Consider the following 23,955-nt stretch of genomic DNA (forward strand, 5'->3'; position numbering starts at 1 on the left):
CCATTGAATGTCATGGGGAGGCTGTTAGCTTCTCTCTTCTTGGAAATGTTTTGCCTAGCATTTGTGTAATGCAAATGTTACTTACCACTCATCAGCCCAAATCTGAATGTTGTCCAGACCTTGCTACATAGAGACATGGAACGCTTCAGTTTCTGAGAAGTTGAGAATGGTACTGATCACTGTGCATTCAGCAGCAAACATCCCCAATTCTGACCTTATATTAGAGGGAAGCAACTCAAGATGTTTGTGCTTGGACACAACCTAAAGAACTACAGCAGTGATGTCTTGAGGCTGAGATAATTGTCCTCATTCAACAAGATGTAACATTTTCAAGCATTTTTACAGCAAGACTAATAGTATAAAAGGGTAAATTCTTGTCAGCTCAGTGCTTTCTATTTGATTGCAATCTGCAGTCTTTAACAGAGCACCTTACGGTGAAGCGTACAATCAGGAAGAAGGAGGCAAATGACATGCATAGGCAGTTGGGATCAAGTGGATCCCTTGAAGAGTATAGAACTTGTCGGAGTAGAGTTAAGAGAAAAATCAGGAGGGTAAAAAGGGGACATGAGATTGCCTTGGCAGATAAGGCAATAGAAAATCCAAAGAGCTTTTACAGATACAGAAGGGGCAAAAGAGTGGCTAGGGAGAGGGTAGGGGCAGCAGGGTAGCATGGTGGTTAGCATAAATGCTTCACAGCTCCAGGGTCCCAGGTTCGATTCCCGGCTGGGTCACTCTGTGTGGAGTCTGCACGTCCTCCCCCTGTGTGCGTGGGTTTCCTCCGGGTGCTCCGGTTTCCTCCCACAGTCCAAAGATGTGCGGGTTAGGTGGATTGGCCATGCTAAATTGCCCGTAGTGTCCTAATAAAAAAAGTAAGGTTAAGGGGGGTTGTTGGGTTACGGGTATAGGGTGGATACGTGGGTTTGAGTAGGGTGATCATGGCTCGGCACAACATTGAGGGCCGAAGGGCCTGTTCTGTGCTGTGCTGTTCTATGTTCTATGTTCTTAAGGATAACAAGTGTCACCTATCCCTCGGGGATAGTGATAGAGGGATGCGGATCCACAAGGGATGGGAGAGGTCCTAAATGAATATTTCTCGTCAGTATTTACTGTTGAGAAAAGCACGAATGTTAGGGAAATTGGGGAAATAAAAAGTGATATCTTGAGCAGTGTATATATTACAGAGAAGGAGGTGCTGGAGGTAGTAAAGTGCATCAAGATAGACAAATCCCCAGGACCTGATGAAATGTATCCCAGGACATTGTGGGAGGTCAGGGAGGAAATTGCCAGCCCCATAGCTGAGATATTTAAATCATTGACAGCCACAGGAGAGGTGCCTGAAGATTGGAGGGTAGCAAATGTTGTGCCCTTGTTTAAGAAGGGTTATAGGGATCAGCTCAGGAACTACTGACCGGTGAGTCTTACTTCTGTAGTGAGTAAGTTGTTGGAAGGTATTCCAAGGGACAGGATTTATAGGCTTTTGGACAGGCAAGGGCTAATTAGGGAAAGTCAGCATGGCTTTCTGAGGGGAAAGTCACTTCTCACAAATTTGATTGAGTTTTTTGAAGGGGTAACCAAGAAGGTAGATGAGGGCAGTGCAGTCGACGTTGTCTACATGGACTTTAGCAAGGCCTTTGACAAGGTAACGCATGGTAGGTTGTTGCAAAAGGTTAAATCTCACGGAATCCAGGACAAGGTAGCAATTTGGATGCAAAATTGGCTTGGCGACCGAAGCCAAAGGGTGGTTGTGGAGGGTTGTTTTCAAAGGCCTGTGACCAGTGGTGTGCCTCAGGGATCAGTGCTGGGCCCACTGTTATTTGAATGATTTGGATGAAAATGTAGGAGGCATGGTCAGTAAGTTTGCAGATGGCACCAAGATTAGTGGCATGGTGGATAGTGAAGAAGGTTATATAAGATTGAAACAGGATCTTGACCAATTGGGCCAGTGGGCTGATGAATGGCAGATGGAGTTTAATGTGGATAAATGTGAGGTGATGCATTTTGGCAGATCAAATCAGGGCAGGACCTACTCAGTTAATGGTAGGCAATTGGGGACAGTTACAGAACAAAGAGATCTAGGAATACAGTTTATAGCTGCTTGAAGGTGGAGTCGCAGGTGGACAAGGTGGTGAAGAAGGTATTCCAGTTTTTATTGGTCAGAATATTGAATACAGGAGTTGGGACGTCTTGTTGAAGTTGTACAAGACATTGGTAAGACCACACATAGAATACTATGTTCGGTTCTGGTCACCCTATTTTAGGAAGGATATTGTTGAACTAGAAAGAGTGCAGAAGAGATTTACGCAGATGCTACCAGGTCTTGATGGTCTGAGTTATAAGGAGAGGCTGGATAGGCTGGGACTTTTTTCCTTGGCGAGTAGGAGGCTCAGGGGTGATCATATTGAGGTCTATAAAATAATGAGGAGCATAGATAAGGTAGATAGTTCACATCTTTTCCCAAAGGTAGAGGAGTTTAGAACTAGAGGGCATAGGTTTAAGGTGAGAGGAGAGAGATACAAAAGAGACCAAAGGGAAATTTCTTCACACACAGGGTGGGGAGCATCTGGAATGGGCTGCCAGAGCCAGTGGTAGAGGTGGGTATAATTTTATCCTTTAAAAAGCAATTAAACAGTTACATGGGCAGGGTGGGTATAGTGGGATATTGTCCAAATGCAGGCAAGTGGGACGAGCTTAGTGATAGAAACTGGGCGGCATGGACCAACTGGGCTGATGGGCCTGTTTCCGTGCTGTAAACATATATGACTAATTGTGCAAAAATAATAGGAATCAAAATATGTTTTATCTTTTTAAAAATATCATTGTTGAGAGGAATTTTTTTTAAATGTACGCGAGTTGGGAATTATGATAATTGGAATTCATTTCAATGATGGACATTAATCTCGCTCAGAATTTACTGAATTCCTGCATTTAAAACTTCAATTTTCTGAAGTGGTGCAGCAACGTTGAATGTTTTCCAAAGCATATGAACCCCACTTTGTTTTCTTTCTATCCACAGGTTGCATTGTCAAACATTGGGCACTGATATTGGCCACTTCAAAAGCTCAGCAGCTCCTGTTCCGCATCATTGATTGTCTGCTCTTGCCGCATACCCTGTTTCAACAGGACAAAGGATTGCCCCCAGCAATGCTGTCTGCCATCCGAGATAACTTGTCTTTGTATCTGCAGGTGAGCACTGTCACTTTGGAATATTACCTTTGGAATAGCATGAGATTGTCTTTCTCTCTCTCTCTCTCTCTTCCCTCCCCCCAACAACAAATGTTCTTCTATTTTTGGGGTTATGACTGCTATTTTTTTCTTCAAATCTCAATGTTCTTTGCGTTGTGCAGGACTGAGTGATGCAGTTGAATCCTGCATTTACCCTGTTGTTAATGTTCCTGCGAGGGAGTGAATATTCACTCCAGTCATACAGCAACCTACCTAGCTTTAGTAGAACAATGCCATTCTGTAGGTTCTGTAGCAGCAATCATAGATTCATAGAATTTACAGTGCAGAAGGAGCCATTCAGCCCATCGAGTCTGCACCTGCTCTTTGAAAGAGCACCCTACCCAAGCCCACACCTCCACCCTATCCCCATATCCCAGTAACCCCACCCAACACTGAGTGCAATTTTGGACACTAAGGACAATTTAGCATGGTCACTCCACCTAACTTGCACATCTTTGGACTGTGAGAGGAAACTGGAGCACCCGGAGGAAACCCGCGCACACAGGGGGAAAAAGTGCAGACTCCGCACAGGCTGTGAACCAAGCCGGGAATCGAACCTGGGACCCTGGAGATGTGAAGCAATTGTGCTAACCACCATGCTACTGTGCTGCCCAGCTGTTCCAGCTAATCTCCATATTACAATGAACTGATACATTGTGGAGTACTGTCATTTCTTTTTCTGCTCTGTTTGTTATAATTTCTCATGGTATCAGTGAGGAATCTTTTTAATGACAATAAACCAAAATTAACATGGAGGTGGAGAAAAATACATAATTTTAAATCTTTCAAATATCAGATGACAATGTAAGAGGTAATTTTACGAGCTCACGTGAATGCTTTAAAGTGCAGTGATTTGTCTCTTTCATAACACAGCGTGGTGGCAAATCTCACTTGATCATTCTGATCTTAAATCTGTTACTGAACCAGATTCCTGTGGCATGGATGTCACGCTGATGGACAGGTGGTTTAGGAAAATTGGGTGGGATAGTAGATTATAAGAGCTACTATTTGTAATGATATTTTAGCCCGAACATGGAAAATGCCACAAAACTCTTGCAGAGGGGAAATAAATAGCCCCTGTTCTTTGTGGAAACTGGGTGATGTGACTAAAGCCTAGTTTGGCTCTTGGGAGGCTTTTAAGGACAAGAAAGGAGAGAAAGTGAGGTGGCAGAGTGATTTAAAAAAAAATTAAGTCACAGAATGTGGGCTTCGCTGGCTAGAGCAGAATTTGTTGCTCATCTCTAATTGCCCTTGAAAAGGTGATAATGAGCTGCCTTCTTGAAACCGCTGCAGTCCCCGTGGTGTAGGTACACCCACAGAGCTGTTAGGGAGGGAGTTCCAGGATTTTAACCCAGTGACGGTGAAGGCACAATGGCACGGTGGCACAGTGGTTAGCATTGCACTTCATAACACCAGGGACCCGGGTTCAATTCCAACCTTGGGTGACTCTCTGTGTAGAGTTTGTACGTAATAATAATATTTATTGTCACTAGTAGGCTTACATTAACACTGCAATGAAGTTATGGTGAAAAGCCCCTAGTCTCCACATTCCAGTGCCTGTTCGGGTACACAGAGGGAGAATTCAGAATGTCCAAATTACCTAACAGCATGGGCGCAATTCTCCGGACTTACGAAAAATCGGAGAATAGCGGGCAGCGTAAAGTTTTATGGACACGCTGGTCCGACGCCCTCCCGCTATTCTCCCCCCCCCCCCCCCCCCCCCCCCACGCCCGCCCCCCGACACGAATCGCTGCTCGCCGTTTTTTTACGGCGAGCAGCGATTCACCCCTGGCCGATGGGCCGATTTCCAAGGCCTTTACGGCCGTTTTTATGAACGTAAAACACACCTGGTCTGACCGTTTGTAAAAACGGCCGTAAAGTCCCGATCTGGGGAACCATGGCACCGATTGGCACGGCAGCACCACGGCCGTACTTAACCCACGCACTCTTTCTCCCTCCGCCGCCCCGCTGGATCCATTCGCGGGGCGGCTGAGGGGCATACCGGCCCGCGCATGCGCGGGTTTCACGCATATGCGTGATGACGTCATACGCGGGTTGGAGTCGTCCAATCCGCGCATGCGTGGCTGATGTCATCTGCCGTGTCAGCCGTCGCTAACTTTGGCTAGCGGGCTCGTTAAGCCCGCGATGCCCGAGTTCACGGCCGCGCGATGCTAGCCCCGACCGGGGAGCAGAATCGGTTCCCGGTCGGGGGGCGGAGGCTGGTGTCAAACGCGCCCGTTTTTGACGCCAGCTTCCCGATTTTTCGTAACTCGGGAGAATCGCACCCCACATCTTTCAGGACTTGTGGGAGGAAACCGGAGCACCCGGAGGAAACCCACGCAGACACAGAGAGAACGTGCAGACAATGCCCCAAGCGGGTATCGAACCTGGAACCCTGGCGCTGTGAAGCAACAGTGCTAACCACTGTGCCACCGTGCCACTTCACCTCTTGCCCTATGGTAAATTGTGGATTAGAACCATAAAATGTCCTTGAAAGCTGTCAGCCTATCAATGTTATTAATGGGAAGGAAGCTGCCATCTCTAATTGGTTGAGCCTAAAAGACTGCAGCGCAGTCTACACTACATACGTGTCTCCTGTGACATCCATGCCACAGGAATCTGGTAATAAATATGACCCTGACAGTGTCATTTATATTCTAAGAACCAAAAAGAACTCAGGGCAGAAATTCATTCCAGGATATCGCACAAAACAAGGTTATCAGGTTGGTTGGGTGGAATTCTCCACTCCCCACGTGGCATGGGAGAATCGTGAGAGGGCCTTCCGACATTTTTTACGACCCCCCTGGCGCCCCCGCGATTCTCCCCCCCCCCCCCCACCTTCTCAGAAAAATCGGCGCTCGCCGTTTTTCACGGTGAACGGCGATTTTCCGAGCCCGATGGGCCGAGCGGCCGGCCCTTCACGCCCGTTTCACCATGGCAGCAACCACACCTGGTTGCTGCATTCGTGAAACGGGCGCCGGATTCCCGTTTGGGGCATCTAGGGCCCGATTGGGACGGGAGCACCGCGACTGTGCTCCGGAGGGGACAGGCCCGCGATCGGTGCCCACCGATCATCGGGCCTGCGTCCAAAACGGACACACTCTTTCCCCTCCGCCGCCCGGCAAGATCAAGGCGCCACATCTTGCCGGGCGGCGGTGGAGAAAGACGGCACCGTGCATGCGCGGTTTCGCGTCGTCTGCGCGCTGGTGTCATTTCCCGAGGTCGCGGCCAGGATCGACGGGGGCCCGCTCCTAGTTCCCCGGGTGGGGGTGAATTAGGTGCGGGGAGCGGGCCCCGAGGTCGTCGTGAACCTCGGCCGGGTTCACGATGGCTTCCGCGATTTTTGGAGCCGGCGGAGAATACCGCCCGTGGTCTTACATACATAATGTCTGATATTCTGTCCCATTGCAGAACTGAGTGTCATACACTGCGTCCAATCAGCTGCGGTGCCAACTATGCCTATGTTATGTTAATGTTTAAAAAATTCAATGGCCAGAATTCTGCATTGCTTGGGTGCATCCACATTTCACCTGGAAGCATGTAAAAACGCGTGAAAAGACGTCAGGCGCGTGTCCTGGCATCATCCTGCACTGGCGCAACAGTTTGTTCGGCTCGTACTCGCGCATGTCTGAAGCATGCCCAACAACAATCACGCAGGCAAATTACCCCATTACAAGGTCAACTGAATGCAATTTTAAGTGGTCCATCTACTTTCATGGCTAGTGGGCAGGCCAATTTTCCAGACAGCCTGAGAGTTCTCCCCGTGTCTGCACGGGTTTCCTCCGGATGCTCCGGTTTCCTCCCACAGTCCAAAGATGTACAGATTAAGTGGATTGGCCATGATAAATTGCCCTTAGTGTCCAAAAGGTTAGGTGGGGTTACAGGGATAGGGTGGGGGAGCAGTCTTGGGTGGAGTGCTCTGCCAGATGGTTGGAGCAGACTAGATGGGCTGAATGGCCTCCTTCTGCACTGTAGGGATTCTATGATCTGATATTTCCAAGTCAGGATGGCGACCTGGAGGGGAACTTCCAGGTGGTGGTGTTCCCATGTGCCTGCTACCCTTATCCTCCCAGATGCAATTGGTCATGGGTTTGGAAGGTGCTGTTTGAGGAGTGTTGGTAAGTGCCTGCAGTGCACTTTGTAGATGGGAAACATGGCTGCCACTGTGCATCGCTGCTGGAGAGTATAAATATTTGTGGATGGGGTGCCAATCAAGCAGGCTGTTTTATCCTGGATGGTTTCAAGCTTCTCGAGTGTTGCTGGAGTTTCACTCATCCAGGCAAGTGCAGAATTCTATCACTCTCCTGACTTGTGCCTTGTAGACTGTGGACAGGCTTTGAGGAGTCAGGAGGTAAGTTACTCACCACAGAATACATAGCCAAGTGAATACTACCGAGATGATAAAAAGGTCTTTTGTTAGTAATGGATTGAAGGGACATCGATCAAAGGTCAGCAGACTGAGAGAAGAGCATGCAACAGACAAAATTGAAGTATATCTAACCATCTTCAGTCAGAGATCCGAGTGGATGATCCATCTCGGACTCATCCGGAGGTCCCCAGCAGCCTACATGTTAGTTCTCAGCCAATTCTATTCACGCAACGTGATATCAAGAAACTGCTGAAGCCACTAGATACTCCAACGGCTTTGGGCCCTGACAACATTCCGGCAGTAGTACTGAAGACTTGTGCTCCGGAACTTGCCGTGCCCCTAGCCAAACAGTTGCAGTACAGCTACAACACTGGAATCTACCCGGCAATGTGGAACATTGCCCAGGTGTGCCCTGTACACAAAATGCAGGACAAATCCAACCCAACCAATTACCGCCCTTTCAGTCGACTCTCCATCATCAGCAAAACGATCAAGCGACAAATTAAGCAATAAATTGCTCACTGACACTCAGTTTGGATTCTGCCAGGGTCACTCAGCTCCTGACCTCATTACAGCCTTGGTTCAAAGATGGACAAAATAATTGAACTCCAGAGGTGAGGTGAGAGTGACTGCACTTGACATCAATGGAACTGTTTGTCGAATATGACATCAAGGAACCCTAGCAAAATGGGAGTTGGGGAGAAAACTCTACTGGTTGGAGTTATACCTAGCAGAAAGGAAGATGGTGTGGTGGTTGGATATCTATCATCTCAATACCAGGACATGACTGCAGGCGTTCCTCGATGTAGTGTCCTCGATCGAACCATCATCAGCTGCTTCATCAATGACCTGGGGCTGGTTTAGCACAGGGCTAAATCGCTGGCTTTTAAAGCAGACCGAGGCAGGCCAGCAGCACGGTTCAATTCCCGTACCAGCCTCCCGGAACAGGCGCCGGAATGTGGCAACTAGGGGCTTTTCACAGTAACTTCATTTTAAGCCTACTTGTGACAATAAGCGATTTTCATTTTTTTTCTTCATTTTTCACCTTCCTTCCAACATAAGTTCAGATGTGGGGATGTCACTGATGATTGCACCATTTGCAACTGCATAGACACTGATGCAATCCATGTGCAAATGCAGTAGGACCTGGACATGGATTGCATCAGTGTATCCAGGCTTGGGCTGACAAGTGGCAAGTATCATTCATGCCACATAAGTGCTCGGAAAGTACCATCTCCAATAAGAGACAATTAAAGCACTGCCACTTGACATTCAATGGAATTACCATTGCCAAATCTCCCACGATCAATATCCAGGGGGGTTACCATTGACCAGAAACAAAACTGGACTAGTCATGTAAATACTGTGACTGCAAGAGCAGATCAAAGGCTAGGAATTCTGTGGCATGTAACTCACTTTCTGACTCCGCAAAGCATGTTCACCATCTACAAAGCACAAGTTCGGAGTGTAATAGAATACTGTCCATTGCCTGGATGAGTGCAGCTCCTATGACTCTCAAGAAACATGGCATCATCCAGGACAAAGCAGCCAGCTTGATTGGCACCCTTTCCACAAACATTCACTCCCTCCACCAATGACGCACAGTAGCTGCAGTGTGTACCTTTTACAAGATGCACTGCAGGAACTCACCAAGGCTCCTTAGGCAGCACCTTCCAAACCCCCGACCATTATCACCGAGAAGGACAGATACATGGGAACACCACCAACTGGACATTTCCCTCCAAACCACTCACTAATCTGACTTGGAAATATATTGCTGTTCCTTCACTGTCGCTGGGTAAAAATCCTGGAACTCCCTCCCTAATATCACTGTGGGAGTACCTACAGCACATGGACTGCAGCGGTTCAAGAGGGCAGCTCACCATCACCTTCTGAAGGGGAATTAGCAATGACAACAAATGCTGGCCTAACCAGCGAAACCCACAACCCATAAAAGATTAATTAAAAAAACAAAAATGTTCTGTTCACTCGGGTCGAACCTTGGCATTGTCATCAAATCTGATGACAAGGATGGTGCTGCTGTTGTCTGGAGTACTGACCTGACCTTGTGGAGGCTGAGTGGCAATTTTCAGATATTTCGTACTATCCCCACCCCATGCTGGACCGTGTTTCCATCATCTAGCATAAAACCTTTGTTTCCAGGACTGTCACTGACCTCAGCTCCTCTGGAAATCTTCCATCTACAGAACTCCAACCTCATAGTCCTCCAGCCCCATGCAGCCTGTTTCTACCTCCTTTCCAAAATCTACAAGCATGACTGTGCTTGTGGACCCCTCATTTCAGCTTTTTCACTCCCCATTTCGTCCAACCTTGATTGCATTTTTCAGTTGTCCTATCTCTGTTTACCTACCTTTGTGATTCTTCTGTGGCCTCAAGTCAAATCAATGGTTTCCAGTTTCCCTGGCCTTAACTGCCTCCTCTTCACTATGGACATCAAATCTCGCCACATCGCCATCCTCTACCAAGGCGGTCTGAGGGCTTTTTGCTGCTTCCTTGAACAGAGGCACAAGCAACCCATCTACCACCTTCCTCCTCCTCCTCCTACCTGAACTTGTTCTCCCAATGAACAATTTCTCCTTTAACTTCTCTCACTTCCTCCAAACAAAAAGTGTTGCTCTGTGTACCAATTGGGACTTCTATGCCTGTCTTTTTGTGGGCGATGTGGGATATTCCTTGTTTCAGCCTTATTCAGTTACATCAATGACTATGTCGATGCTGCTTCATGCTCTTGTCTGGACCTGGAAAGGTTAATCAACTTTGCTTCCAATTCGCACCCCTCCCTCATCTTCATGTAGCCTATCTCTGACACTTCCTTCCCTGACTTGTCTGTCTCCATTTCTGCGGATAGACTGTCAATTAATATTGATTGCAAGCCCAACAAATCCCACAGCTACCTTAAATACTCTTCCTCATACCCTTCTGCCTGTAAGGACTTCATTCCATTCTCCCAGTTTCTCTGGCACATCTGTTTTTTCGATGCTGCCTTCCACAATGGAGCTTCTAACTTGCCTTCCAATTTCTCTACCGAGAATTCCTCTCCCCACTGTGGTTGACCATTCCTTCAACTATTTCCGACCCATTTCCCACACTTCTGACCTCCTCCCAGAACCCTGACGGGGTTCCTCCTGTCCTCACTTTCCACTCCCGTCAACCTTCGTATTCAGAGGATTATCTTTTGCATTTCCACCAACTCCAGCATGATGCCACCACTAAACACATCTTCCCACCCCGTCAGCATTTTGAATCATAAAATCATAGAATTTCTACAGTGCAGAAGAAGGCATTTGGCCCATTGAGTCTGCACCGACCCTTTGAAAGAGTACCCTACCAATGCCCATTTACCCCACCCGATCTCCATAACCCCACCTAATCTGCACCTCTTTGGACTGTGGGAGGAAACCGGAGCACCCGGGGGGAACCCACGCAGACACGAGGAAAAATGAAAACTCCACACAATCACCCAAGGCCAGAATTGAACCCGGGTCCCTGGCGCTAACCACTGTCTTGCCCTAAGGGTCTATTACTTTTGCATCACCCTGATCCACTACTCTAGCAGCCAAGCAGCTCATCCCCTTCTCGTGGCACCTTATCATCCAATTGTAGCACCTGACTTTTCACCTCTCTCCTCACTGACCAAGGCCACACTTACCCCTTCCAGGTAAAGCAGCGATTCGCTTGTACTTATTTCAATTTAGTCCACTGTATTCATTGCTCACACCACAGTTTCCTCTACATTGTGGAGGCTAAACACATTTCTTAGTGCGACACCTTTGCTAAGTCCTCAGGCAGGACCCCAACCTTCCAGTCGCTTGCCATTTCAATTCACCATCTTTCTCTCATGCTCACATTTCTGTCCCTAGTCTCTACACTACAATTTTCTAGGAGAAACAGTGCCTCACCTCCTGATTAGGCACTTTACAGTCTTCTGGACTGAGCATTGAGTTGAACAACTTCAGAGCATGAATTCTGTCCTCGATTTTAAATGTTATTTCTTCCTCAAGTGCCAGTCTATCTTGTTCTCCTATTTTTGCTTTCAGGCTGTGCTGACCTTTATTCTGTTATTAACACCTACTCTGGACTAATCCTTTGTTTCTTTCATTTTGTCCTTTGCCTTTGGTTCCATTACATCTTTGTCATTTAATGCCTCCTGCCCTTTAATCTACGCCTGATCTACAAAGTGGCGAGGATTAGTAGGAAGCCAGAGAATTAGGAAACCTTTAAAAGCGAGCAGAGGACAACTAAAAAAGCAATAAGGGGGGAGAAGATGAAATATGAGTGCAAGGTAGCTGATAATATAAAAGAAGATAGGAAGAGTTTTATTCAATTAATAAAAGGTAAGAGAGAGGTAAAAATAGACATTGGACCACTGGAAAATGTGGTTGGAGAAGTAATAATAGGAAACAAAGAAATAACAGAGGAACTGAATAGTTACTTTGCATCAGTCTTCACGGTGGAAGACACCAGTGGGATGCCAGAGCTCCAGGAAAATCAGAGGGCAAAGGTGAGTGTAGCAGCCATCACTAAGGAGAAGGTTCTGGGGAAACTGAAAGGTCTGAAGATGGATAAATCACCTGGACTGGATGGACTACGCCCCAGTGTTCTAAAAGAGATAGCTGAGGAAATTGTGGAGGCATTGGTGGTGATTTTTCAGGAATCACTGGAGGCAGAAAGGGTCCCAGAGGACTGGAAAGTGACTAATGTAACCGCTGTTTTAAGAAGGGAGGGAGATTATAGGCCGGTTAGCCTGACTTCGGTCATTGGTAAGATTTTAGAGTCCATTATTAAAGATGAGATCGCGGAGTACTTGGAAGTGCATGACAAAATAGATCTAAGCCATCAAGGCTTTGTCAAGGGGAGGTCATGTCTGACAAATCTGTTAGAGATATTTGAGGAGATAACAAGGAAGTTAGACAAAGTAGAACCAGTGGATGTGATTTATTTAGATTTCCAGAAGGCCTTTGACAAGATGCCGCATAGGAGACTGCTAAATAAGTTAAGAGCCCATGGTGTTAAGGGTAAGATCCTGGCATGGATAGAGGATTGGCAGAAGGCAGAGAGTGGGGATAAAGGGGTCTTTTTCAGGATGGCAGCCAGTGACTCGTGGTGTACCTCAGGAGGCTGTGCTGGGACCACAACTTTTCACCATATACATTCATGATCTGGAAGAAGGAACTGAAGACACTGTTGCTACGTTTGCAGATGTTACAAAGATCTGTAGAGGGACAGGTAATATTGAGGAAGCAGGGGAGGCTGGGGGAGTGGGAAAAGAAGTGGCAGATGGAATACAATGTGGAAAAGTGTGAGGTTATTCACTTTGGAAGGAGGAATGGAGGCATAGACCTTTTTTTAAATGGGGAAATGCTTAGGAAATTAGAAGCACAAAGGGACTTGGGAGTCCTTGTTCAAGATTCTCTTACGGTTAACATGTTGGCAGTTAGGAAGGCAAATTCATATCGAGAGGGCTAGAATGCAAGACCAGGGATGTACTTCCGAGGCTGTAAAAGGCTCTGGTCAGACCCCATTTGGAGTATTGTGAGCAGATTAGGGCCCCGTATCTAAGGAAGGATGTACTGGCCTTGGAAAGGGTTCAGAGGAGGTTCACAATAATGATCCCTGGAATGAAGAGCTTGTCGAATGATGAACGGTTGAGGACTCTGGGTCTGTACTGGGCCTGTACTTGGAATTTAGAAAGATAACGGGGGGTCTTATTGAAACTTACAGAATACTTTGAGGCCTGGATAGAGTGGACGTGGAGAGGATGTTTCCATTTGTAGGAAAATCTAGAACCAAGGGACACAATCTCAGACTGAAGTTTAAAACAGAGATGAGGAGGAATTTCTTCAGCCAGATGGTGGTGAATTTGTGGAACTCTTTGCCAATAATAACTCGTTGATTAATAAGGGAGTCATGGGTTATGGGGAGAAGGCAGGAGAATGGTGATGAGAAACATATCAGCCATGATTGAATGGCGGAGCAGACTCAATGGGCTGAGTGGCCTAATTCTGCTCCTATGTCTAATCGTCTTTGGTTTTGCTCCACCTGACTCAACCCTCTTTTTAAAACCCATGGCATTCCTGCCTCTCTTTTATTTCAGGTCTCCCAACAATTGCAGTGTTTTACTTTTATTAACAAAAAGAAGGACGTGCTTTTCATAATCTTAAGGCACCCTAAAGCCCTTATGACCAATGAAGTGTAGTCACTGTTGCAATGTAGGAAAATAGTATGAGCAGTGGATCATGAGTCGAGTTGGGTCATGTCTGCAGTCTGCTTGTCTTGGGTTTTAGGTTTGACGTAGTATCCCTTAGCTTCTGTCCATAAAGATTCCATCTCAAATTATTTTAGACATCTCAAACAACTTCCTAGCGGAACTGGGTTCACTTCATAAAAATGATAAGGATAGCTCATGTCGAAAGAGGAAAAATTCATAGTTTTGTGAGATTAATGGACGCTTGTCTGTGTTAAGATCTGTCCAGGTGTATTTTGTAATAGCATAAAGGGAGCTTTGTAATATATTTACTATACATCCACCGTGTTGGGTGGTGATTGGTGACGAAAGTCGGAGTTTAATTTTCAAGCGCTATTATTCTTATCTTGATGAAGAAATATATCATTAAATATTTTAATTTGCTAAAATTATAGGGATGATTTAGATTGGAAAGATTAAAACGGTCCCAAACAAATACTGCTACTTCATAGTTTACACTATTAACCAAGTTAACTCCTACTGAACGGAATTTGTATCAATTCGAAGGACACGAATTTCAAAAATTGATTATGTTTCATTAATTTTTTTTGTTGGTGATGTTAAACCTTTGGGGCAGCACGGTGGCTCAGTAGTTAGCACTGCTGCCTCACAGCGCCAGGACCTGGGTTCAATTCTGGCCTTGGGTCACTGTCTGTGTGGAGTTTGCACTTCATCCCCATGTCTGCATGGGTTTCCTCCAAGTGCTCCGGTTTCCTCCCACAGTCCAATGATGTTCAAGTTAGGTGGATTGGCCATGATAAAATTGTCCCTTAGTGTTCGGGTTAGGTGGAGTTATGGGTTTAGGGCAGGGGAGTGGGCCTAGGTAGGGTGCTCTTTCAGAGGGTCAGTGCAGACTTGATGGGCCGAATGGCATTGTAGGGGTTCTGTAATTCTATTCTATGATTTTTCTATTTATTTTCTTGATTGGGAGAGGGTTTTTTAAAATGCAGCCATGGGACATTGGCATCACTAGCTAGGCCAGCATTTATTGCTCATCCCTAAATCCTCTTGGAAAGGTGCTGGTGAGTGGTCGACTTGAACCACTGTAGTCCATGTGGTGTAGGTGGTGCTGTTAGGTTGGAGGCTCCAGGACTGCGATCCAGCAACAATGAAGGAACTGTGATACCTTTCAAGTCAGGATGGTATGTGACTGGGAGGGGAATTTGCAGGTGGTGATGACCCCATATGCCTTCTTAAAAAGAAACACAAAATACATTTATTTAGTGACTTTAATAACCTCAGGATGTCCCAAAATATTTTTAAACTGTAGTCACTGGTGTAAGGTAGTAAAGGTGGCAGCCAGTTTGCACAAAGCAAACTCCAGTGTGAAAATGACCAAATAATCTCTTAGTGATGTTGACTGAGGGATAAATATTGAGCAGGACACGGAAGAAAGCTCCCTTGCATTCCATCAAAATAGACATAGAATTTACAGTGCAGAAGGAGGCCATTTGGCCCATTGAGCCCGCACCGGAAAGACCAACCCACCTAAGCCCACACCTCCACCCTAACTCTACAACCCAGTAACCCGACCTAACCTTTTTTGAACACTATGGGCAATTTAGCATGGCTAATCTACCTAACTTGCACATCTTTGGACTGTGGGAGGAAACCAGAGCACCCGGAGGAAACCCAAGCAGACAGGGGGAGAAAGTGCAGACGCCACACAGTCAGTGATCAAGCCGGGAATCGAGCCTGGGATCCTAGAGCTGCGAAGCAACTGTGCTAACCACTGTGCTGCCCCTAAATAGTGCCTTGAGATCTTTTCCATCCACCTGAGTGCCTGCGTTAAACCGGGTCTCATCTTGGGTCTCACCCTGAAGACAGCACCACCACTGACGGTGTAGATCTCCCTGGCTGCTGCATCGGAGTGCCAGTCTTTTTTGTTTCACTCAGGTCCATGAGTGGCACTTGAATCCACTACTTTCTGACTCAATGACAGGAGTGCTGCTGAGCCTCGGCTGTCTCCCAAGGACATCTAGAGGTTGAGGTCCTGGGTTTGAGAGGTGCACGTGAAGAAGACTTGGCAAATTGCTGCAAGGCATCTTGCAGACGGTGCAACCTGCAGCATGTTGCCTGGGTGGTGGAGCCAATGACTGTTTAAGGTGGTGGAGGGAGTGACTGCTTAATGTGCTGGATGGAGTGTCAATCAAGCAGGCTATATTGTCCTGGATGGTGTCAAGCTTCTTTAGTGTTGTTGGTGACAGTTGTCCAGACAATGGAGTATATCTCATCACTTGTGCCTTGTGGATGATGGAAGCGCTGAGGGGATATGGAAAGTGAATCACTCACTACAGAATTCCCAGCATCTGACTTGCTCTTGTAGCCACAGTACATTTGTGGCTGGTCCAGTTAAGTTTCTGGTCATTGATAACTCTGAGGTTGGTTGAGGTCAAGGGAAGGGTGGTTTGTCTTTTGCTTGGAGATGGCCATTGCCTGGGTCTTGTGCTACTTATCAGCCTAAACTCGAATGATGTCCTGGGCTTATTGCATGTGGACACAGACTGCTTCCTTATCGGAGGAGTTGTGAATGAACCTGAACACTACAATCAGCAGTGAATTTTTCCATTTTTGACCTTATGTTGGAGGGATGGGCATTGAAGCGACAAAGGATGGCTGGGCCTTGGACCTGCTGTGAGGTCCTACTGCAGTGAATTCCTGAGACTGAGATAATTGGCCTCCAACAACTTTTATGCTGGATATGACACCAATCAGTTTCCTCCTGTTTCCCATTGGCTTCAGTTTTACGCGAGCTTCTTGATGTCACACAGTTAAATGCTGCCTTAATGTCACGGGCAGTCACTCTCACCTCACTTCGAGCATTCAGCTATTTTGCCCCAGTTTGAGGTGTGGAACCGAGTGGTTCTGCAGAGCCCAAACTGAACTTCCAAATTGCTAAGACTTTGATTTTCACAATAAACTCTGCACCAATTAATTCAGTTGAAGGCATACATTTAAATGTTTCCTGACACAAGGGCGCTTGCTATTATTATTTTATATTATTTTAAATATTATTTGAACAGTTTAAACCAAAGCAGTTTTCGCTAATTACAAGCACTTGCTTCTGAGACACATTTGTGACCTCAAAATATTTTTTACTTGTTCTCTCGACAACAAGCGTACCATCTTGGCTAGGTTATCAGTTATAAGGTAGAGCAGAGTTGGATCATCGATGAACAAGTGACTATTTTTAGTTGGCACTGCTGCCTCAAGGCGCCGAGGTTCCAGGTTCGATCCCGGCTCTGGGTCACTGTCCGTGTGGAGTTTGCACATTCTCCCCGTGTTTGCGTGGGTTTCGCCCCCACAACCCAAAGATGTGCAGGCTAGGTGGATAGGCCTCGCTAAATTGCCCCTTAATTGGAAAAAATTAATTGGGTACTCTAAATTTATTTTTTTAAATCTTGCGGGTGTCGAGGCTGCCTGAAAAGGGACATATCCTGAGGAGACAGTAATAGATTAGAAACCATTTTGAGTGTCTTCTGAAGTTCTCTTTCCTGTTGCAGGGACTGTCAGCTATCATTGGACAAACTACCGTTCAGACTACTTATGTTAAACAACAGTTGCGGAATATTATTCAACAGTATTTTGGTCGCTTTCTTCCATCATCTCCTACCGGGTCAGGCATTGTGAATCATCCAATATTACTTGCACTTTGTGAATCGATCCCGATGACTCAATATCAGACCCTGCGGAAGACGGTTCTTCTCGTCCTAATGTAAGAGATTTTTGAATCCTCTTCTATCAATGGATTTACAGTGTAAAATTCCTGGAATCGTAACATATTATCAATCTCCATCTTAGTAGCTAAGTGGTTTGTAGTCATATGCTTTAGGAAATGATTTGACAAGTTAATTATGGATTCCGACCAATTCATTGGGCCGAATTCTCCGCTCCCGCGATAAATTGGGAAGGCCGTTGTGAACTCGGCCGAGTTTCACAACGGCCTCAGAGGCCGCTCCTCTCAACTTATTCACCCCCACCCGGGGAGCTAGGAGCGGCGCTCCGTAACTCTCGGCCGCCGGGCCTTGACGCTTGCGTCAAGGCAGCGCGCTGAGAATGACCCAACGGCGGCACCTATGTGACATCAATGCGCAGGTTGGCCGGCTCCAACGCGCGCATGCGCGGCTGACGTCACGACGGCTGACGGCTCAAACCCGCGCATGCGCGGTTGCCGTCCTCCCCTCCGCTGCCCCGCAAGACGTGGCGGAGGGGAAAGAGTGCGTCGCTTTGAGATGCCGGCCTGACGATCGGTGGGCACCGATCACAGGCCAGTCCCCTCCCGAGCACGGCCGTGGTGCTCACTCCCCTCTCCGCCCCCCACAAGCTTCAAACAGCACTTTGGCGCCCATGTTCACGATGGCAGCGACCAGGTGTGGTTGCTGCCGTCGTGAACCAGTCGGGAACGGCAGGCCGTTCGGGCCGGAGAATCGCCGGTCACCGTGAAAAACGGCGAGCAGCGATTCTTCCGAGCGGGGTGGGTGGGAGAATCACCGGGGGGCGCCAGGGGAGTGTGTCGTGAGTCGCCCGGCCCTCCCGCGATTCTCCCACCCGGCGTGGGGAGCGGAGAATCGCGCCCATTATCTATATCTTTGCACACTGATTTTGAAGTCCAATGGTAAATTAGTAACTAGTTTCTTGGTACATTTCTTTTGTAGATCTGTTTTCCAATTATCGTTATTTAAGGAATCCTGCGACATCTCTCTGCCTCTAACTAAAATGTTCAGAACAACATTTATCACAGTCATTATCAGTGCCATATCTGGTCATTAATGCAAATGAGCTACAGGAGTCCAGTGAAAAGATAACCAATGCAATGGATATGTTAAGTAGATACTGAAGAGGTGGATTGAGCGAAACATAACATTAAGTACTCAGGCAACACCTTCCAATTCAAGATCACAGGGTAATATCGACATGAACATTATATTTTGAGGCCCCAGAAAGTACTATTATATTTGAAGCATACATTCCTAAAATTGTACCTATGATTTTTTTTTTTTAAATGAGTTTCCTTAATTCACAGGAACTCAGTTGACATTATTATAGATTATTTATCACTGGATTGCAGAGTTCTCGAAGTTTAAAAATGTTAGTAGGATGTTTACTTTTAGTTCCAATAAGCATTCCAAATGCTCTGTTTTTTCTGCATTAGATCCAGTTCCTTTAGGGAGCAGATTATTCATGTTCCTCAATGTGTAAAATAAATGCCCAGTCTTACTGCGTCATCCAATATTTTCATAAGGGACACTTAATCTGCTTCATCAACATGCTTTATAAAAAATTGGTGATAACTGATCATTTTGGCTTTAAACATATAACAGTCGGACACAGTGATATCAAGATATTATATTGTTAGTGAGAGAATCTGTCATCCTTTACATTCTTCTAACCCTTATGAGCCAATAGACCAGACACCATCCAGTGGAGTAATTTTCATAATGCCTCTTCTTGCGTATCTTCAATATCAAGCAGCTCGTTAGCCTTCTTCTGGAAATAGCTGTCCTTTTGAGATGCAGGCCCATTTATGCACAATTACCACAAATGATGATGATATTAACATTTTGTTTGCAATGTAAATTTGTCCAAATATTCAATGTCAATACTCTCAGTGCACACAGGCAGTTTCTGCAACTTGTGAACTAATTCTCACAAATTATTCTCTCCAGTGAAAACTATATGCAGTTCAGAGGTCATGCTCCTCCTCCTCGCTTAGCCGCAGTCCTGTCATTCCTCCATGAACTGTTGAGAAGAAACCAAATCCCTGATGCCGCCAGTGAGACAAAGTTACTCCTACCTACCGTGCTGAAATGTTCAATGTTTGTTAATGAACAACAGGGTATGTTTTCTCACTGACTCCTGTCCACTCATGTTTTTATCCTAATGTTTCCAGTCTTCATTAAGCAAAAGAAAAAAACCAATTGCTTTTCCATAATCATTCTTCATGTGGGAGAACAAATATGAAGTAATTAGCACTTTCATAATGCCAATGTTGTTGCATTCAGTCAACTCTCAAAGTTCCCTTCAAAGAAAGCAAATGCTTGAGGACAGAAAACTGGAGTCGTCTCTACTTTGGGACAAGTGATGATTTCAACACAAATTGTACCCGAAATTGTGTTTATTTAGAAAAATCTCTTCCCTATTTCTTTAATTGCTTTTAAAAGAAATGACCTTGATTTACTAAAGAGTGATAACTTGGTCAAGTTTGATACCGTTCAAAATGAATTTATCATAAATCACAGTTTCAACCTAACACCTGTGAGTAGCCCAATTGTAAATGACTGAAAAAAATGTGGTAAACTGTTTTCTGGTTAGAATGGAGTGCACTAGTGAGCTTGTTAGTAAATTAAAATGAAAATTCAGAATATACCCATTAGTGTCTCTAGATCTAAAATATCCAGTGTAATGTTTGGAACCTCAAAACGCCTTCAAACAAACACAATTTGCAGGAACTCCTTGGCAGCACAGCCAGTTTTGTGGACAGGGCCTGCTTCATGTAATGTTTGCAAAGTTAAATCAAAAGGTCGTGGAAACTCAAATTGCACTGAATGTAAATTATATTCAAAATTCTTTTGCGCCTGTTTTGTCATTATTCGGGGAAGTGCACAGAAAAAGCCAGTGCAATCAAGAGCAAAACTCGGGGCATAATGTCTCATTCGTAAGCCAGAATTGAAGTTTGCAACTTGTATGTAAAGTTTTACAAGTAGATATTTATTGTCAGAATTCAAGTAGGTTTGCCACAAAAAAAAATCAAGGATCCACAACTAGGGAATTGACTTGATATGTCAACAATCTTCTTAAATAGAATGTGTACTACATTTAGCTGTAGGATAATCTTACCTCATGTCAATTTTTATATTTTATTTTGTCCTTTCATCTCCCAAGATAAGATGCTGTGCTGTCACAACGTATCTAACCTGCCCAGTTGAGAAATGACTGCTTTCATTTACGTGGCAGGCAATCAGACCTGTTGGCAAATTAGTGTTTATTTTGTGTACATTCCAGCAGCCACAGTGGTGCGTTACTGACCTTTTCCCATTTCCCTTCCAAGCTTGCAGCCTATTGTACAGTGACAAACTTGATAGGCTCATCTAACCCTGGGGAAGTCGCCTGATTTGGGGTGTGTTGGCCTAATTCTGTTACAATTGGATTTTTTTTAAAAACTTAAACAATATCCTCAGGAGAGAGAGTTATTAAATGTAACATTTGTGCAATGCGGCTATTTAAAATTTTAAAAATTATGCCAGTTCCTTTGTCACATGATGACATTATCAGATGCCACATGAGCATCTGAACTAACAATGGACTTGACAGCCAATGCTGAACCCAGTCACATTCTAAAATGAAATAAAATAGAAATAATGAGGACTTTATGGGTATTGTTTATCTGGTTCAGTTTGTATTGCAGCCATTCATTGTGGTTAAATATTTTGAAGTCCGTCAAATATTTTTGATCGATACAACACAGATTAATTTAGCTGTGCAAATCATCCTAAGCACCATGGAATTTCTACGGCATTCAGGATCTAAAATCGCATAAGCTACCACATCATTCTTGCAGTACAGCAAAGTGATGTGAAATACAGGGCTAGATTATCTGCCCATTCAATTTATGCAATGTGCAGTGTTTTGTTTCCTACCTAATCTAGTTTTAGTAGACTGCACATTTGGTGCCTGCTGTTTTATAAGGTTAGATATAAAATCCTGCATGTCAAGTTGAATAATCACGCTATGTCTCGTATGGAGGGAAAAAGCACATTGTTAAGTAATGAAGCCAGAATCATATTTGTAGCATTGCACAGTCCTGCCATATCTTTTTAAAGAAATAATCACCATAGCGATTGTTTAAGTGACATCAGTTGCACTCACTGCGACTTCATGCTAACCTCCAGTTCAGGAATAAGAGGAATAACTGTCCAAAGGTCACCGCGTAAAAATATAAAACTTCTTCTAACAATACACTAAAGCATCTTAAGCAGCGGTAAAAGACTTGATGAGGCCATCATAATGGTTGTGGCCTAATATCAATGCATATTCAGTGGCAGATTTGGACATATCACTGCCATATTGATGTTGCTTTCTTCATTTAATCACATTCTTCATGGATCTTGTGCCCTGATGGCTGGGTATCCATTGTAGTTTACAATCAATGCCACCATAACGTCTCAATTTCTTTTAAAAAGACTTCACACAGGATTATGAATTTCTGTGAATTCTGCTTTTATGCAGCTAAAATAAACCTTACATTTCCATAGCTCCTCATGACCTCGGGGCATCCCAAAGCAGTTCACAGATATTGAAGCACCTTTGAAGTAGAGTCACGGTAATGCAGGGAAATATGGTGCCCTATTTTTCCACAACAAGTGCCAACATGATACAGACATGGCCAGATAATATTTTAGTAATACTAATTGAAGGATAAATATTGGCTAAAACTCTTGGAGAACTCGCCTGCCTTCCTTCAAATAGTGTCACTGGATCTTGTACATCCACTTGAACCGGCATCTGGAGCCTCGGTTTAACATCTCATTCAAAAGATGGCACTTTTGTAAAGGCAGTGATACTGCAGTTCCAGCCCAGGATGAGTGTACAAGGCCCATGTAGCAGAGTTTGGACCCATGGTCAACCTGACTTAGAGGCAGGAGTGCTCCAACTGAGCCAAACTTACACCATGAAAATGGTCAGACGATCATGCACTCAAATGTTTCTTATGCATTTTTGGAGATCGGGAATGGGTGGGAGGTGTGACGGGAGATATCATCAGTCCCCAGAAGCCCAAGTCATCAAATTGCCCCTTAAAAGCCATCCTTTTTTGAATATGTGTGCAGAATTATTTTATGTTTTTTTTTCAGTGAAGCAGCTGACCTTTGAGATCATGCAATGTATAATTGAAAATTGTCAGTCATCAAATCCATGCCAGGTTTGCCCTCATTTGACTTCTGTACTAAGGTATGTATTTTATCAGGTCGACACTAAGTATGCTCTCTAATTTTGCAACGCTCTTTAATTCTGAGTGGATGAACTAATTTTGTTTAAAGGTGTGGCCACACTGTCCATTATTTAATTATGCAGGAACACAGTCTGGGTGTGAAATGATAAAGCTCTTTTGCGACTGGGGGCAGGATTCTCCATTTGGGAGACTGTGTTCTCCACCGGAGCTGATTCCCAATCCTCAGTCATGCAAATGGATATATGGCAAGGATTGCGAGGGATTCCCTAGGGAATGCTGCTATTGAGCCACCATTTTGAGCAAACTGCCTGATAGCAAGGTTCCACAGCTGGGCCCCTGCAATGCAATTCAGGCCCTCCACCCACCCCAGATAAAGAGACCCCCACAGAGACTCCCCCACAGACACCCCTAAATAAAGACAACCTCCACAGAGACCACCTAATATAAGGGACCCTCCACAGAGGCGCCCTAAATAAGGGTCACACCACCCTCCCTCCCCCAGAAGAGAGACACCTGTCTGAAAACCCCACAACAGAGAGACACCTGCCTGCAAACTGCCTCCTCCCAGAAGAGATACACCTGCCTGAAGCCCACCTCCACCCCTCCCTCTCCTAAGAGAAGCACCTGTCTGGAAGCCCCCCCAGAAGAGAGTAACTTTGAAGTGGTCAGCTGTGAAACTAACTGCAATGTTTATAAGCATCAAGCTTTGAATGACAGTTCCCGGACCACTTCAGAGTTAAATGCTTTCCATTTATCTCCCTTCTTAGTTGAGTGGTCAGCTGTGAAACTCACAGCACTTAGCTCACTTTATTTAGGGGACTCCTTGGGGGGTGGTCTTTGGGAAAGGTTCTTTAGTTTGGGGGTCTCTGGTTGGGGGGGAGCAGGTTTTTGCATTGTTGGGGGGGGGAGGGCCGTGGCCCTCTGATGAACTTTGCGGGCAGTTCCCTTAAAGAGTTACCCTATTGGCCCAACGCGAGGTCCACCGTGTCAAATATACTCTTGTCACAACAAGCACCAGTTCTCACCCACATGATTCCCGGCCCGGAGAATATGGTACCGGCCCATTAATAGGATGCAAATGAGCCTTAATGATAATTTTTTATCCTTCCGTTAGTGCGGGGGGGGGGGGGGGGGGGGGGGTGCAGAGCATCG

General features: G+C 45.5%; 1 protein-coding gene across 3 annotated transcripts in view; it reads left to right on the top strand.

Annotated features, from left to right (window-relative positions):
• The window catches only part of mms22l (MMS22-like, DNA repair protein), a 214,926-nt gene that overhangs the window by 185,201 nt on the left and 5,770 nt on the right, over positions 1-23,955 (top strand). For 2 of the 3 annotated variants that reach the window (XM_038799546.1, XM_038799545.1), the window contains exons 20-23: positions 3,014-3,183; positions 17,360-17,571; positions 19,523-19,692; positions 22,706-22,802. In XM_038799546.1, the coding sequence (XP_038655474.1) occupies positions 3,014-3,183; positions 17,360-17,571; positions 19,523-19,692; positions 22,706-22,802 (649 nt within the window). The remainder of the gene's footprint in view (positions 1-3,013; positions 3,184-17,359; positions 17,572-19,522; positions 19,693-22,705; positions 22,803-23,955) is intronic. The other variant, XR_005460951.1, reaches the window with a different exon arrangement.

Source organism: Scyliorhinus canicula, chromosome 6, assembly GCF_902713615.1.
Source record: "Scyliorhinus canicula chromosome 6, sScyCan1.1, whole genome shotgun sequence".
Taxonomy (NCBI): Eukaryota; Metazoa; Chordata; class Chondrichthyes; order Carcharhiniformes; family Scyliorhinidae; genus Scyliorhinus; species Scyliorhinus canicula.